The sequence below is a fragment of the Haematobia irritans genome, chromosome 3 (genome assembly GCF_050003625.1).
Source record: "Haematobia irritans isolate KBUSLIRL chromosome 3, ASM5000362v1, whole genome shotgun sequence".
Taxonomy (NCBI): Eukaryota; Metazoa; Arthropoda; class Insecta; order Diptera; family Muscidae; genus Haematobia; species Haematobia irritans.
This window is the reverse complement of record NC_134399.1, coordinates 126,632,171-126,651,076: the sequence shown is the minus strand read 5'-3', so window position 1 is coordinate 126,651,076 and position 18,906 is coordinate 126,632,171. Positions and strand designations below refer to the sequence as shown.

The following is an 18,906-nucleotide window of genomic DNA, read 5'->3' as shown; positions in this document are numbered from 1 at the left end:
ACTTAGCATTTTTTTATGGAGTTCGTTGTTTTTTATTCGGATTGATGTGAATTGTATCCTGTCAAAAGTTCATATTTATTGGACACTTCTATCAAAAGTTATGGTTAATATTGTACGTAGTCTGTGACTAAAGTTTTAAAATTTTCCAATACAAAAAAGGGATAAAGCTTTGGTCGGTCTAAAGTGGTCTAAGTCATTTTCTATTATCACTATTTTGAATTCGTACATACTAAAAAAAATCTACAATAAACGTGATTTTAAGACCGAAAAAATTTAATTTATATCTTACACGGGTTTTGAGAAATTCCAAAAAAAAAACAAGTATATACGGCCGCAAGTACGGCCAGGCCGAATCTTATGTACCCTCCACCATGGATTGCGTAGAAACTTCTAAACACTGCCATCCACAATCGAATTACTTGGGTAAGTTTGTCCATATGTGGTACAAATCGATATTTTTGCACGGTACTTAGAGAGCCAGAATTGTAATATAGGGGTCGCTTATGCGGGGGCTATACAATTATGAACTTGATATGGACCAATATATATAATTATAGACCGATATGGACCTAGTTAGGCATGGACCTAGTTAGGACATATACTGGCACAATGTACCAAATTCCAACTGACTCGGATGAAATTTGCTCCTCCAAGCGGCTCCAAAACCAACTCTCGGGATCGTTTTATATGGGGGCTATATATGATAATGGACTGATATGGATCACTTTTAGCATGGTTATTAAATAGCATATACTACCACCACGAACCAAATTTCAACCAGATCGGATGAATTTTGCTTCTCCATAAGGCACCGTAGGTCAAATCTGGGGATCGGTTTATATGGGGCCTATATATATATATATATATATATATATATATATATATATATATATATAAATATATATATATATATATATATATATATATATATATATATATATATATATATATATATATATATATATATATATATATATATATATATATATATATATATATATATATATATATTATATATATATATATATATATATATATATATATATATATATATATATATATATATATATATACACGGATGAAAAAGACTGTTTTTCATATGTTTGGCTATAAACATTATATGTTTGGAAAACAAATTTTTAAACACAATATTTTTGAGTGCAAGCATATAATGTTCATAAACTAGCATAACATGTTTGGGACATATATGTTAATATGTTAGAACATATTATGTTTGGGACATAAAATGTTTGTATATATATTATATGCTTGGATGCAAACATATATTAATTTAGAAATAGCCTATAAACATATATGTGTTTAGTAGCTTGGAGCGCTATTTAACAGGGAGCGATATTGAATTAAGTTGGTGGTTGTTGCTTGTTATTACAAAATTAACATTTTATTTTTCCTTGGGCAATTGATCAGCTACTTCTTTGATCCTTACAAACTGTGTGGTCCGCTGTTCGAATCCCCGTCCGGCAAAAGGTAAAATTAAAATAAAAAAATCATAAAATTGAATAATTCCTTCTAAAATGTTTGTATTGCAGAAAAAGGTGCTAATAACTAAAAAATCTCGTGGAAGTGAGAAAAATGGGGGGAATATACAATTAGGCAGAAACAAAATTTTGAGCATTCAGTTCGAAAACCTATGTTGTTAGCACCTATATTACCTGTTTATTTTCATAATTCATTATGATTGTAAATATATAAATAAATAAATAAAATTTTGAGCACAATATTGTTTGGGAGAATTTTTTTTAAGCATATAATATTTTTGGGTGCAAAATGCTTCCAAACATATTATATGTTCACATAATAACATATTGTTTTTTGGAAGACAACATTATTGAATTTGGATGCAAAAATACAAAATGTTTGGAAATTGACTACCCAAACATATATTGTTTAGACCAATATGCTTTCAAACATATTATATATTGGAAGAGATCAAACATATAAATGTTTGGACAATAGCCAAAAATGTATATATGTTACAGAAGCGATTTTTTGTGAGTGATATATATATATATATATATATATATATATATATATATATATATATATATATATATATATATATATATATATATATATATATATATATATATATATATATATATATATATATATATATATATATATATATATATATATATATATATATATATATATATATATATATATATATATATATATATATATATATATATATATATATATTATGGGGTCTGAGTGCAATATTTCCATGTGTTAAAAACGGAATGACAAAGTTAATATACCCTCCATCCTATGGTGGAGTGTATAAAAAGTTAAAATTACCCTTTAAAAATATGAAAAATGTGACTTAAAAACTTTAATAAAATAATTTTTTTTTAATGAAGAACATCTTTGCGAGAACATTTTTGGAAGTTGTGCCCTTAGAAGTACTTCTAAATTTTTTGCTTGGTTCTTTAGGAATAATTATAAAATTTTAAACCATTTTTCAACTTGGAGAGAATGAGATGAAAATTCGGGCTTCAATGTTCTCATGCATTCAATTTATGTGGTCGGCTTTAGGGGGAGGGGGATGATATGTGCAAGCATAAAGCGATATAGCCCATCTTTGAATATAACCTACCTGCTGACAATGAGTTTGTGCAAAATTTCGGTACGATAGTTTTATTATTGAAGGATGCAATTTGATTACAGCCGACAGACGGACCGACGTCTTTACTTTATATGCTCGGAAATAGATCGACATATATTTCCATACCTTAACAATGGCCTACATGTTTTGTGCCTTCACTGTTCCTTGCATTTGCGAATCATAGCCTGTTCCAAATCTAGATACTGATGAAGGATATGTACGTAATTACAATAAATTTTCACAAAATTCACAAAATAAATAACCACACACTCGTCTATTCCAGCCAGCGATATGCTAAACACATTAATATTTGTGGTTGTGGTTAGTGGACTTCCAAGATGGTACTAAAAGATTTTTGAATTGTTTTATTTCAAAATGTTTAGACATTAAAATGCAATTTATTTCCACTCTCGTGTCCATATTTCTGAAGGTGAAATGCAAAATAATATAAAATCGAAATTCAACAAATGGGACATAAATTTTAATTACAGCGTTTAAATTTATTTTGTCATAGAAATTTTGGTTAAAGTAAAAATCATATTAATATTTTCTTAATGTACTTTCACTACATCCTGGTATATATTTTATACGTTATATTATACCTGTTATAATAGTTTGCATTTTAGCTTGAGTACATATACACGTATGTTTGTTATATATGCGAAACCTCAACTATTAGATTAGGTATGTGGTACAAGTTAATCTGTTCGTTGCAAATGGAAATATCAAAATTTTGGTTTTGTTTTGAAGAATTATATGCTACTGAAACAATGCTATATATCATTCAGTGTTAAGATAATATATATGGGAAGGAAATCTTCATTGCAAATGGGATGTATTCAAATTTTAGAATACACATAAATATGCGGACTGTGAGTTTTTCTCAGGACCGCAATCCCAGAAATTCTCGTGATTCTACCTTATTAACGCTCTCACTTCCCGGATATTAAGGACGGCAAATTCCCGATATTTTGTTGTATAGCTCTCAGGAAGATTGGTTCAAATAATAAGATTAAGTAAAATATCATTTTGAATTTATAAGAATTGAATTTATAAGAATTTATAAGTCTTTGAGAAATTGTTGTTGTTTTTTTTTTATAATCTAAAATCTTAATTTAGTCATCTCAATTATGATTTTTTCCCCCCATTACTCGAAAGAGTACGAAAAGTAAAATTGGGATATTTTATTTGTGATTTAGAGCAATTACGGCATGCATATTTGTAGACCCAATAATACCTCTGGATTTCCAATTTCACGCAATTCGGTTAAAACTGGGATGTGTAGGTGCTCGAAAATTCAAACCAGGATGTCGATTTATATGGGAGTTATGCCAAAATATGTAACGACATAGGACTTCGTGGATCCAAAAGAAATCTCTTGCAAAATCAGGCAAAAATCAGGGTAAAAATTTTGGTTTCTAGAAGCTCAATAAGTTAAAGTGGGAGATTAGTCTATATGTGGCTCTATCAAACCGTGAATCGATGCTTGTGATATTCTCTATACCAATTTATGAAACGAAATTACTTCTAGGTTTTCTTTTCTGTGAATGCGGTTTAATTTGCGGTGTATAGATGATCCGGAAACCAAATCGGGCGTCAGCTTATTTACTATATGGTGACTGTATCAATAGCAGTACCGATGTTGCCCTGCTTGCTGAAAAAACGAATCTGTGCTAAATTTCAGAAAGATATCTCTATTATTGAAGCCTGTAGCATAATTACAAAAGACAGAGAGACGGATCGTCTTAGAATTTCAAACATGGTTCTAAAAGACCTATAGATTTCCAATTCGAGACAAATCGGATAGCAACTACGGTTTCTAGAAGCCCAAGACCCCAAATAAGGGGATCGGTTTATATGGGAGCTATATCAAAACCTGGATTGAAAATGGGCTATTTTCGAACTTGGCCTGCGTGCAGACAAATGACTTATCTGTGCCAAATTTCAGGACGATAGCGCCATTATTGAACACTGTAGCGTGATTACAACAGACAGACATACGGCCAGACGGACATGCTTATATCGTCTTAGAATTTCTCCCTGATCAAGAATATATATATAGTCGGAAATCGATATTTCGATGTGTTACAAACGGAATGACAAACTTATTATACCCCCGTCACCAGTCTATGGTGGAGGGTATAAAAAACTATGAGCTACAATGCTAATTCTACTCCCTATGCAAAATTTCAGCTAAATCGGAGCAAAAAATTGGCCTCTGTGGTCATATGTGTGTAAATCAGGCGAAAGCTATATATGGGAGCTATATCTAAATCTGAACCGATTTCAACCAAATTTGGCACGTATAGCTACAATGCTAATTCTACTCCCTGTGCAAAATTTCAAATAAATCGGAGTAAAAGATTGGCCACTGTGGTCATATGAGTGTATGTTAAATCAGGCGAACTATATATATGGGAGCTATATCTAAATCTGAACCGATTTCAATAAAATTTGGCACACTTGACAACACTACTAATTGTACTCCCTGTGCAAAATTTCAACCAAATTGGGGTAAAACTCTGGCTTCTGGGACCGTATTAGTCCATATCGGGCGAAAGATATATATGGGAGCTATATCTAAATCTGAACCGATTTCAATAAAATTTGGCACACTTGACAACACTACTAATTGTACTCCCTGTGCAACATTTCAACCAAATTGGGGTAAAACTCTGGCTTCTGGGACCGTATTAGTCAATATCGGGCGAAAGATATATATGGAAGCTATATCTAAAACTGAACCGATTTCAATAAAATTTAGTACACTTGACTATAGTAATAATTGTTCTTCTTGTGCAAAATTTTAAGCAAATTAGGGTAAAACTCTGGCTTCTGGGGAAATATAAGTCCATATCGGGCGAAAGATATATATGGGAGCTATATCTAACTCTGAACCGATTTCTTCCACAAATCAATAGGGTTCTATTCTGAGCCAAAACACATACTTGTGCCCAATTTAAAGTCGATTGGACTAAAACTGCGACCTAGTCTTTGATTACAAAAATGTGTTCACGGACAGACGGACATGGCTATATTGACTCAGGAGCCCACCCTGAGCATTTTTGCCAAAGACTATTAGCCCAATTCTCAATAACAACTCCCTGGGAATTTTTTCTCTATTCCCTGTTCCCCTATTCTAAACAAAATCTCCCTGGGGAATTTTTCTTTATTCCCTTTTCCCTTATTCTAAACCAACTTCGAAAATGGGAAATTTTTCCCTTGGGGAAAGATTGGTATTACAAATGACAATAAAAAGGGGAAAACGATGACATTTTTTGGGAATAATTCCCCCAAAAAAATCAAGGGAGTTGTAACCAAAATGCTTCATTTCTCTGTAATTTCCGGTCAAATTAAAAAATTACATTAAAATTGATGATGGGATGCATCCAACTACCGAATGCTCATCTCATGGTCACAGATCTGTACATATTTTAAAATTTCTTTTATATAAATAGAACATAAAGATTTTACATTTAAACTATAATATCCCTTGCTGTTTTAATGTAGGTGCTTGTTTCTTAAAGGAGCAATAATGCGAACATGTGTCCCGCGTGGTGTAAAAAGCTGAAGAAATTTACTAGTTTTCTTCTTCCGTTTTGATGAAATATATCCAATTCGGGCATAGGTGTTCTTTAAATATATTTATGACTTCTTTATGAACTTTGTTCAGGCTACTCTGGGCCACAGATATGTCTCGATCTTTTCTTACGCCCTTTTTGGTAACCACCTTCGACAAAGAAGCGTAGCACCTAATCTTACTAGTGAAGATAATCCAAAAGACTTGCTTTGAGGTGGAATGTGGGCTGGTACTACATCCAACAGGTATTTGAAGGCTGGATTATTTACCCTATAATATTGTATCACAATGAACTGAATGGTCTAAGTGAGTCCGAATCAAATCGGGCTGCCACTTTAACCCTATAAATCCCATGAACTAAGTAACAACCTCTTCATGTACAAGTATGTAGTTACAACGTTTAAGGCAACTCAAGTGGGTTAATGGCATCGCGTAGCTTTCTCCTTTCTATCCTTTAGACCTTGCCACGTTGATGCGCCTCTCCTCAGCTACTACCATAAACACGGCACTAAGCATTTTTGACGTTTTTCGCGTTTAACTCAACTTTTACATCAATTTAATACAATTTAAATTCAAAATTTTAATATTAAAAATTTATGAAAATAAAACAGTTGAAGTAAAACAGCTGACTTCGAATACTCTGAATTATTTCTCCCATGTTATTCCCTTCCCCTACTGTTTAGAATAGGAGGATTTTATTCCCGGGGAAAATGAATTCCCAGGGAACACATTCCCTATATTCAGAATTGGGCTATATGCGTTGTTGTACCAAGGAGCGTATGATAGTTATGAGTGGCTTTTTTATAAAGTATACGCACCTATACCCCATTTTATAATCCATTCGCCAGTCAAATGCCATCGAAACGGCAATATAAGCAAATGGTTTTTGTATTCAATATACATACTTCCCTTTCACTTTTTCCTTAAGAAACAAAAAGACTAAAAACAAATCACAAGTCACAAAACAGAATATCAAATGAATAGAATTGCCTTTGAGTATGTCACACAAAGTGGATATCCATTGCAAGTCCGGCAGTTTGCTTTTTGTATGCGTTAAAAAACAGCAGGTGAGCAGGTATTTGAGAGGTGAAGTTTGCAAAACTTGCATCCAAAAACCAATGAAGGAAACTATTAATAAACGCCAATGCCTGCATGTTCCACGACACTTCAATAGTTTCGTGAACCCTTTCCTGTGTGCAACAGAGCATACTGGCTGTTGCCTAACATAGTATGGCTTGTTATACAAAACTTACGTGCTTGGGAAATGCAACCGTCAACAGAAGATTGCACGAACAACTTTGACGATTATATTTAAGATATATCCAAAGATTAAACTTGTTTGCATTATGGAATTTGTGTTAGATGTGAACACATGCAAGGATAATATCATCACCCTAAAACTCTTATGAGAGGGGTTTGAAAAGTCACCGCATGGAAATTTGTACAAATTTTAATTTGAGTATTTATACCCTGCGCCACACTGTGGAACAGGGTATTATAAGTTAGTGCATATGTTTGCAACACCCAGAAGGAGAAGAGATAGACACATGGTGTCTATGGCAAAAATGCTCAGGGTGGGCTCCTGAGTCGATATAGCCATGTCCGTCTGTCCGTGAACACATTTTTGTAATCAAAGTCTAGGTCGCAGTTTTAGTCCAATCGACTTCAAATTTGGCACAAGTATGTGTTTTGGCTAAGAATAAAACCCTATTGATTTTTGAAGAAATCGGTTCAGATTTAGATATAGCTCCCATATATATCTTTCGCCCGATATGAACTAATACGGTCCCAGAAGCCAGAGTTTTAAACCAATTTGGTTGAAATTTTGCACAGGGAGTAGAATTAGTAGTGTAGTCAAGTGTGCCAAATTTTATTGAAATCGGTTCAGATTTAGATATAGCTCCCATATATATCGTTCGCCCGATTTACACTCTTATGACCACAGTGGCCAATCTTTTACTCCGATTTTATTGAAATTTTGCACTGCGAGTAGAACTTGTAGCTATGCGTGCTAAACTTGGCTGAAACCGGTTCAGATTTAGATATATCTCCCATATATAGCTTTCGCCCGATTTACACTCATATGACCACAGAGACCATTTTTGGGCTCCGATTTAGTTGAAATTTTGCACAGGGAGTAGAATTAGCATTGTAGCTATGCGTGCCAAATTTGGTTGAAATCGGTTCAGATTTAGATATATCTCCCATATATATGTTTTTCTAATTTCGACAAAAAAGCTCAAAATATCAACATTTTTCTTGTAAAATCGCCACTGCTTAGTCAAAACATTGTAAAAATGAGTCTAATTTTCCTAAACTTCTAATACATGTATATCGAGCGATAAATCATAAATAAACTTTTGCGAAGTTTCCTTAAAATTGCTTCAGATTTACATGTTTCCCATATTTATACCCTGCTCCACACTGTGAAACAGGGTATTATAAGTTAGTGCATATGTTTGCAACACCCGGAAGGAGACGAGATAGACACATGGTGTCTTTGGCAAAAATGCTCAGGGTGGGCTCCTGAGTCGATATAGCCATGACCGTCTGTCCGTCTGTCCGTGAACACATTTTTTAATCAAAGTCTAGGTCGCAGTTTTAGTCCAATCGACTTCAAATTTGGCACAAGTATGTGTTTTGGCTCAGAATAGATCCCTATTGATTTTGGAAGAAATCGGTTCAGATTTAGATATGGCTCCCATATATATATATTTCGCCCGATATGGACTAATACGGTCCCAGAAGCCAGAGTTTTACCCCAATTTGGTTGAAATTTTGCACGGGGAGTAGAATTAGCATTGTAGCAATGCGTGCCAAATTTGGTTGAAATCGGTTCAGATTTAGATATAGCTCCCATATATATCGTTCGCCCGATTTACACTCATATGACCACAGAGGCCAATTTTTAACTCCGATTTAGTTGAAATTTTGTACAGGGAGTAGAATAAGCATTGTGGCTATGCGTGCCAAATTTGGTTGAAATCGGTTCAGATTTGGATATATCTCCCATATATAGCTTTCGCCCGATTTACACTCATATGACCACAGAGGCCAATTTTTTGGTCCGATTTAGTTGAAATTTTGCACAGGGAGTGGAATTAGCATTGTTGCTATGCGTGCCAAATTTGGTGGAAATCGGTTCAGATATAGATATAGCTCCCATATGACCACAGAGGCCAATTTTTAACTCCAATTTAGTTGAAATTTTGCATAGGGAGTAGAATAAGCATTGTTGCTATGCGTGCCAAATTTTGTTGAAATCGGTTCAGATTTAGATATAGCTCCCATATATATGTTTTTCTGATTTCGACAAAAATGGTTAAAATACCAACATTTTCCTTGTAAAATCGCCACTGCTTAGTCGAAAAGTTGTAAATATGACTCCAATTTTCTTAAACTTCTAATACATATATATCGAGCGATAAATCATAAATAAACTTTTTCGACGTTTCCTTAAAATTGCTTCAGATTTAAACGTTTTCCATATTTTTTTTTTACTAACATTGTGTTCCACCCTAGTGCATTAGCCGACTTAAATTTTGAGTCTATAGATTTTGTAGAAGTCTATCAAATTCTATCCAGACTGAGTGATGTTTAAATGTATGTATTTGGGACAAACCATTATATATAGCATCCAACACATTTGACGGATGTGATATGGTATCGAAAATTTAGATCTACAAGGTGGTGCAGGGTATAATATAGTCGGCCCCGCCCCACTTTAGACTTTCCTTACTTGTTTTTTTTTGCTTTGGTTACTATTAAAGGTTCTCCGCCCTTTACAGCCTAAGAATAAGTCCATGATACACGCAAAAAAATAATTCTTTCCTCCCAAACGAAATTATAGACAAACAAAGTTCGTTTCTCATTTGCTTTTCGCTGTAAGGAAGTTTCTTTGGGAGAAAAGTATAAACCTTTTGTTATAAACGTTTATTCTTTTCCAGGATGTAAAAACAATTTCATAAAGACTAACTCAAAAAACAATCTTTTCTGGTTAATTGCATTTTCCCTCACATTTTTCTCACTTCCACGAGGTTTTGTTTACTTCCTAGCACCTTTTTCTGTAATACAAACAATGTAGAAGAAATTATTCGATTTTATAATTTTTTTTTAAATTTTTCCTTTCGCCTGGACGGAGAATCGAACTGCGGACCATGCAATTTGTAAGACAGCACACTATCCACTGAGCTACGTAGCTGTTATTGTCACCAATAGATAATTATCCATATAAGTTATATTGAAATCGGTTCAGATTTAGATATATCTCCCATATATATGTTTTTCTAATTTCGACAAAAAAGCTCAAAATATCAACATTTTTCTTGTAAAATCGCCACTGCTTAGTCAAAACATTGTAAAAATGAGTCTAATTTTCCTAAACTTCTAATACATGTATATCGAGCGATAAATCATAAATAAACTTTTGCGAAGTTTCCTTAAAATTGCTTCAGATTTACATGTTTCCCATATTTATACCCTGCTCCACACTGTGAAACAGGGTATTATAAGTTAGTGCATATGTTTGCAACACCCGGAAGGAGACGAGATAGACACATGGTGTCTTTGGCAAAAATGCTCAGGGTGGGCTCCTGAGTCGATATAGCCATGACCGTCTGTCCGTCTGTCCGTGAACACATTTTTTAATCAAAGTCTAGGTCGCAGTTTTAGTCCAATCGACTTCAAATTTGGCACAAGTATGTGTTTTGGCTCAGAATAGATCCCTATTGATTTTGGAAGAAATCGGTTCAGATTTAGATATGGCTCCCATATATATATATTTCGCCCGATATGGACTAATACGGTCCCAGAAGCCAGAGTTTTACCCCAATTTGGTTGAAATTTTGCACGGGGAGTAGAATTAGCATTGTAGCAATGCGTGCCAAATTTGGTTGAAATCGGTTCAGATTTAGATATAGCTCCCATATATATCGTTCGCCCGATTTACACTCATATGACCACAGAGGCCAATTTTTAACTCCGATTTAGTTGAAATTTTGTACAGGGAGTAGAATAAGCATTGTGGCTATGCGTGCCAAATTTGGTTGAAATCGGTTCAGATTTGGATATATCTCCCATATATAGCTTTCGCCCGATTTACACTCATATGACCACAGAGGCCAATTTTTTGGTCCGATTTAGTTGAAATTTTGCACAGGGAGTGGAATTAGCATTGTTGCTATGCGTGCCAAATTTGGTGGAAATCGGTTCAGATATAGATATAGCTCCCATATGACCACAGAGGCCAATTTTTAACTCCAATTTAGTTGAAATTTTGCATAGGGAGTAGAATAAGCATTGTTGCTATGCGTGCCAAATTTTGTTGAAATCGGTTCAGATTTAGATATAGCTCCCATATATATGTTTTTCTGATTTCGACAAAAATGGTTAAAATACCAACATTTTCCTTGTAAAATCGCCACTGCTTAGTCGAAAAGTTGTAAATATGACTCCAATTTTCTTAAACTTCTAATACATATATATCGAGCGATAAATCATAAATAAACTTTTTCGACGTTTCCTTAAAATTGCTTCAGATTTAAACGTTTTCCATATTTTTTTTTTACTAACATTGTGTTCCACCCTAGTGCATTAGCCGACTTAAATTTTGAGTCTATAGATTTTGTAGAAGTCTATCAAATTCTATCCAGACTGAGTGATGTTTAAATGTATGTATTTGGGACAAACCATTATATATAGCATCCAACACATTTGACGGATGTGATATGGTATCGAAAATTTAGATCTACAAGGTGGTGCAGGGTATAATATAGTCGGCCCCGCCCCACTTTAGACTTTCCTTACTTGTTTTTTTTTGCTTTGGTTACTATTAAAGGTTCTCCGCCCTTTACAGCCTAAGAATAAGTCCATGATACACGCAAAAAAATAATTCTTTCCTCCCAAACGAAATTATAGACAAACAAAGTTCGTTTCTCATTTGCTTTTCGCTGTAAGGAAGTTTCTTTGGGAGAAAAGTATAAACCTTTTGTTATAAACGTTTATTCTTTTCCAGGATGTAAAAACAATTTCATAAAGACTAACTCAAAAAACAATCTTTTCTGGTTAATTGCATTTTCCCTCACATTTTTCTCACTTCCACGAGGTTTTGTTTACTTCCTAGCACCTTTTTCTGTAATACAAACAATGTAGAAGAAATTATTCGATTTTATAATTTTTTTTTAAATTTTTCCTTTCGCCTGGACGGAGAATCGAACTGCGGACCATGCAATTTGTAAGACAGCACACTATCCACTGAGCTACGTAGCTGTTATTGTCACCAATAGATAATTATCCATATAAGTTATATTAATATAGCATAGCTTGCGGCGCCCACGAGCCGATTAAACAAACTTTATTTAACAGAAACAAACATTTAGTTTGGCACCGTGGAGCAGTGGTTGCTACGTCCGCCTTGCATGCCAAGGGTCGTGGGTTCAAGCCCTGCTTCGACCGAACTTTTTTTTACACATATTCCAGATCTGTTCGGAAAATTCCGAAAAGAAGTTCAACATTACATACTACTATATTAAGTTTTTACTAAGAACTGTAAAATGTGTCTTATTAAAGACTTAAAGTTAGAAAAGAACAGTTCTTGATATAAACGAAATGGACTGTGTTGGTGGTTCAAAAATATTTTTTTTATTGAAAAAATAAAAATTTTTTAACAAATGATTTTTTTTGGTGATAAAAGTTTAACATTTTCGAAGAAATTCAAAAAAAAAACTCAAACAAAAGTAAAACGTTTTCGGTACACGTTTTACAAACCTTTTTTTTTTTTTTTTTGCGTGTAGATTTTGGTTCATGCCATTGTTAGGTGGCAAATAACTTGGTTTATTTGATTGAACTTGAACATTTTTATATTAATTTCCATAAGAAGTTGGAATATAAGACCCAAAATGAATCACATCCCTTCTGCCAGATGACATGAACATTATGAAGCATAATTTTCAGGCATTCTTTTTTGACTCCTGCTTTATATGACCGTTCCGATTCTTGTTCAAAGCAGCTTTTACCCTGGATTTGCTATTCCCATGGGCAAAACAACAAATTGTATAAGTTCTGGCGAATTTAACATCCAGTTTTTGTAAGAATTTCCTATTTTCGATTTTTTCGACCACTATCACGGAGGTTGCTAACGCTGCTAATATCATTCTAACGATTTATGATCAATAAACTAAAACTTTGTTCATTTCGGGGTTCTATAGCCACAATTGCCACTCATGCCAAAAATAATCTACAGAAGTTTGAAGAACATTTTACCAAAAATCTACTAAATTTAAAATTGGTAGAAGTTTTGGTTCAATAGAAAATTTTGTCAAAATATTGTATCGATAGAAAATTTTGTCAAAATTTTGTTTCGATAGAAAATTTCGTCAAAATTTTGTTTCGATAGAAAATTTTGTTAAAATTTTGTTTCGATAGAAAATTTTGTTTCGGCAGCAAATTTTGTGAACATTTTGTTTCGATAGACGATTTTGTCAAAATTTTGTTTCGATAGACAATTTTGTTAAAATTTTGTTTCGATAGCAGATTTTGTCAAAATATTGTTTCGCTAGAAAATTTTGTCAAAATATTGTTTCGGCAGCAAATTTTGTGAACATTTTATTTCGATAGCAGATTTTGTCAAAATTTTGTTTCGATAGACAATTTTGTCAAAATTTTCTTTCTACAGAAATTTTTGTCAATATTTTGTTTCGCAAATTTTGTGAAAATTTTGTTTCGATAGAAAATTCTGTCAAAATATTGTTTCGATAGAAAATTTTGTCAAAATATTGTTTCGATAGAAAATTTTGTCAAAGTTTTATTTCTGCAGCAAATTTTGTGAACATTTTGTTTCGATAGCAGATTTTGTCAAAATTTTGTTTCGATAGATAATTTTGTCAAAATTTTATTTCTACAGAAAATTTTGTCAATATTTTGTTTCGATAGAAAATTTTGTCCAAATTTTGTTTCAATAGAAAATTTGTGAAAAAATGTTGTAAAAATTTTATTTTTATAGAAAAATGTGTCCAAATCTTATTTCTATAAAGACATTTATCAAAAATTTATTTCTATAGAAAATTTTGTTTTGATAGCAAACATTTGTCAAAATTTTATTTTTATAGAGACTTTTATCAAAAATTTATTTCTATAGAAAATTTTGTTTTGATAGCAAAAATTTGTCAAAATTTTATTTCTATATAGACTTCTATCAAAAATTTATTTCTATAGAAAATTTTGTTTTGATAGCATATTTAAAATACAGAAAATTTTGCCAACAGTTTGTTTCGATAGAACATTTTATCAAAATGTTGTTTCGATAGAAAATTTTGACAAAATTTTATTTGTATAGAAAATCTTGTTAAAATTTTATTTTTATGGAAAGTTTTGTCAAAATTTTATTTTTATAGAAAAATTTGTCAAAAATTTATTTTTGTAATACCTCATTCACATTACACTTCCACAATCCATTTTAACTAGATTACAACTGTTATTTGTTTTATGACAAATGGATTTCAAACCTACTTTTAGTAGATTTCGAGCCTAATGTGAATGAGGTATAAAGATTTTCATCACAAATTTAATTCTATAGAATTATTTCAAAATTTTGTTTTCATAGCAAATTTTGTTGTGATAGACAATTGTGTCAAAATTTTGTTTCTATAGAAAATTTTGTCAAAATTTTATTTCTATAGAAAAAAAACTACAAGTGTAGCTTAGCCAACAGAGGAAAAGAATGTTTGTCAAATTTATTTGGGCAAAGCCCTATAGGCTGCAACATGGTTGGACGGACGCACGTTTCGGAATTACCACATTCCTCATCAGCATCCTCTACTTGCAGCAAAACTATCAACCAATTATCAGAATAAATTCAGGCAGTTCATTAAACCCAACAATGAACCACACTTGAACCTCCCGAAAAAAGGTTTTGTATGATAGCCGGCTTATGCCGAAATAAATTCGAAACAAACATATCTCTTTTCCTATGCCACTGTCAAATCGTCGATTTGAGTTCAGTTGGCTGGGTTTATTTTGAGCGTGCTTCCTCTTCTTTTTCCATTCGTTTTGTTTTGTTATTGTTGGTTTATTCTTCAATCGTTATTGTTGTTTTGAGTGCAGCTTAAAACCATGCAATGACTAAACTACAAGTTTAGCTTAACCAACAGAGGAAAAAGTATGATTGTTAAATTTATTTGGGCAAAGCTCTATAGACTGCAAGACGGTTGAATGGACAGCTGTTTCGGAATTACCACATTCCTCATCAGCATACTCTATTGGCAGCAAAACTATCAACCAATTATCAGAATAAATTCGGGTAATTCACTAAAGCCAAGTGAAGTGAAGTGCACTTGAAAGAAAATTTGTATAGAAAATTTTTGTCAAAATTTTGTTTCTATAGATTTTTTTTTCGATTTTTTTTCCATAGAAAATTTTTGGTAAATTTTTGTTTTATAGTTTTTTTTTGCAAATTTTAATTCTTTAAAATATTTGTGGTAAATTTTATATTTATAGACAATTTTTGCAAAATTTTATTTCTATAAAATTTTTTTTTCCGAATTTTATTGCTATAGAAAATTTGGTAAAAATTTAATTTTTATAAAAAATTTAAAGTCTTCAAAAACATCAAAAACTCCTCCAATCCACCAAACAGTAAAATATATTCATTTTTTGGTAGAATTCTACCAAATGTGGTATCCGTGATTGGAGCTTGCCAACAGTAAATTGTCGCATTGCTCATGAATATCTATTTTTAATAAACTCAGATGTAAATGATGCTGGTGGCTTGTGAAGAATATAAGCAAATATATATATTGCCCAAAATTTGGCTTGGCCGAATCTTATGTATGTACAAGCATTCTACAAATATTGGTCGTTCATAACATTATGGACCGGTATTTACCATTTTTGGTAGTTTCTTATGAAAGAATATGGTCATGTCGGACCGAAAATCGTTCGCATCTGTTGAAAAAAGCCTTCTGGATACTCAACAAGTCAAATATTTTATTTTCGCTCTATAGAGGGTTTTGTGGAATACCCGGTGCAATAGCAAAACCCGTGTAAAAATTGGAGGATCTAATTAGATATGATTACATCTCAAAATTGGCCACTTTATATTTATGCAGATTTACTCACATATAATGAGATCTTACCATTTTTCGGATCTACTCATATCTAATCGTATCAAATTAGATCTCTCATTTTTTACTCGGGAAATAAATCTTTGTGCCAAGTTTCAAGTTGTTAGAAAGTTAGCATGATTTAAACTGAAGGACACATAGATCGACTAAGAATTTCATTTTATATAAGAATATATATACTTTATGGGGTCTCAAATGAATTATACTATAATTTGATATTATTTTCTAAATCTTGTGAAAATCACCCTGCTATGCCCTTGCTAATGTAAGCAATAAAAAATTAATTTAACAAAACAGAGGGCGAGCATATTATTGTTCCATTTATGTACATTTAAAGCCTTTATGCAAATTAATTATTAATCCCATAAATTATGCACATAGACACGCATAAAGTGCTTGCTCGCATACTCATACAGAATAAAACGCACAAACATACTTACATACACTCGCATATATGCACACATTTACAATCAAAAAATTTGTAAACAAAATTTAATATCTTTACCGAATTAGTATCGTTTTAGAGCTGCAAATTGGAATATTTACAAGCGACACGAAAATATTTACACACACACACACACACTGACAGACAGACAGATGTTCGCACTCTTGTTTAACCAGATAAAGATAAGGAACCAGTAATGGAAGCCAATATGCTACTTCATGACAGCCTTAATATAATAACAACAACAACAACAACAACAAGAAGTACGAGAATTTAGCCACAAGGCCAAACACCAGAGGCTACACAGCAATAAACTGGAAGTATCAACATTCTATAAATAAATGATTTTGTTTGTAATGACGAGAGGAGAGCCGATCATTGCTTCGACAATGGTGATTATGATGTTGTTATCTGAAGTACTCAGACAATGATACGAAAGACTCTATGTTCGGTGAAGACGAAGCTTATTTACACTATGCTATGGGTTGTATAGAATGCAGATGGTTATAAACAGTAGCTGTCAATTGCGTCAGGTTGGTGTAGAATTGAGAGTAATACAACAACGAAAAGAATACGAGTTTATACGGTCATAAGTTAGGCTGGGCTGAATGTGAGGTACCACCATGGAACCTATACAGTAATTTTCTTTGCAAACATCTTATCGTAATGAATTGTCGTACTGAAAAGAGCCTCAATTTTGTTTGATATTTTGTGGGACCTTTTCCTTTTTGGTTTTTGGTTCATTCTTCAAACACAATGACACACGAAAAAAATATTGACCTAATATGAAGGATTGTACAACCTAAATTTTAGTACATGTAATTTATACAATAGTTTCTTTTTCCAATTTTAATTAAGATAAAGTTCATAATCTTTGCTTTAAGAATTGTTTTCTTTAAATTTAGGACATGGATCTTTGAAATGTTCGTCCCTCTGTTATAGTCGTAGAAACTTCTACTAAAGAATGTCATCCACAAGTAAATTACTTGGCTTGTGGTAATACTTACCGATGGAAAGGTATCTTAAAACTTCTTTACATCGTCTTCTAAATTGTAAATTAGTCCATAAGTGGTATAAATTAGACAAAAAAACAGATTAAATACGTACATAATTCAGTTCTTGACCGGTATATATAAGGTAGTCTATAAATAATTACGAACCGGTATGAAATTTTGCGTGGTAAGTAGAGCGGAGGAATAAAAATATGGGTGTCGCTTTATATTGGGACTATATACAATTATGAAACCGTATGGACCAATTTTTGTGTGATTTGGTATTGGGGGCTATATAGAACCATTGAGCGATATGTCATGATTGTTTGCGGCTATATACTAGTAAATTCCATGTAGTTAATTTCAACCGGATCAGATGAATTTTGCTCCTCCCAGAGGCTCCTAAGGTCAAATCTGGGGATCGATTTATATGGGGGCTATATATAATTATGGACCGATATGGACCAATTTTTGTGTGGTTATTAGAGACCATATACTTACACCACGTACCAAATTTCAACCGGATCGGATGAATTTTGCATGAGGGATATACGTAAAAGTGGTGCGATATGGCCCATTTCCAATACCATCCGACCTACATCAATAACAACTACTTGTGCCAAGTTTCAAGTCGATAGCTTATTTCGTTCCGAAGTTAGAGTGATTTCAACAGACGGACGGATGGACGTGGCTAGATCGACTCAGAATTTCACGAACCAGAGTATATATAATTTATGAGGTCCTGGAGTAATATTTCGATGTGTTGCCAACAGAATGACAAAGTTAATACACCCTCATCCTATGGTGGAGGGTATAAAAACCATTATACCCTGCGCCACACTGTGGAACAGGGTATTATAAGTTAGTGCATATGTTTGTAACACCCAGAAGGAGACGAGATAGACACATTTGTGCGATCAAAGTCTAGGTCGCAATTTAAGTCCAATCGCCTTCAAATTTGGCACATGTTCCTAGTTTGGGTCAAAATAGAGCCCTGTTGATTTTGGAAGAAATCGGTTCAGATTTAGATAACTCCCATATATATCTTTCTCTCGACATGCACTAACATGGACCCAGCAGCCAGAGTTTTATACCGATTTGCTTGACATTTTGTGCAAACATAACACTTAGTCGTATAGTCA

The 18,906-nt window shown here is 32.9% G+C and overlaps 1 protein-coding gene across 1 annotated transcript in view; it reads right to left on the bottom strand.

Annotated features, from left to right (window-relative positions):
* Positions 1 to 13,360, bottom strand: part of Scgdelta (sarcoglycan delta) — an 88,261-nt gene extending 74,901 nt beyond the window's left edge. Inside the window, exon 1 of the mRNA XM_075301794.1 lies at positions 13,223 to 13,360. Coding sequence (XP_075157909.1) covers positions 13,223 to 13,360 — 138 coding nt within the window. The remainder of the gene's footprint in view (positions 1 to 13,222) is intronic.
* Positions 13,361 to 18,906: the final 5,546 nt, after the last annotated feature.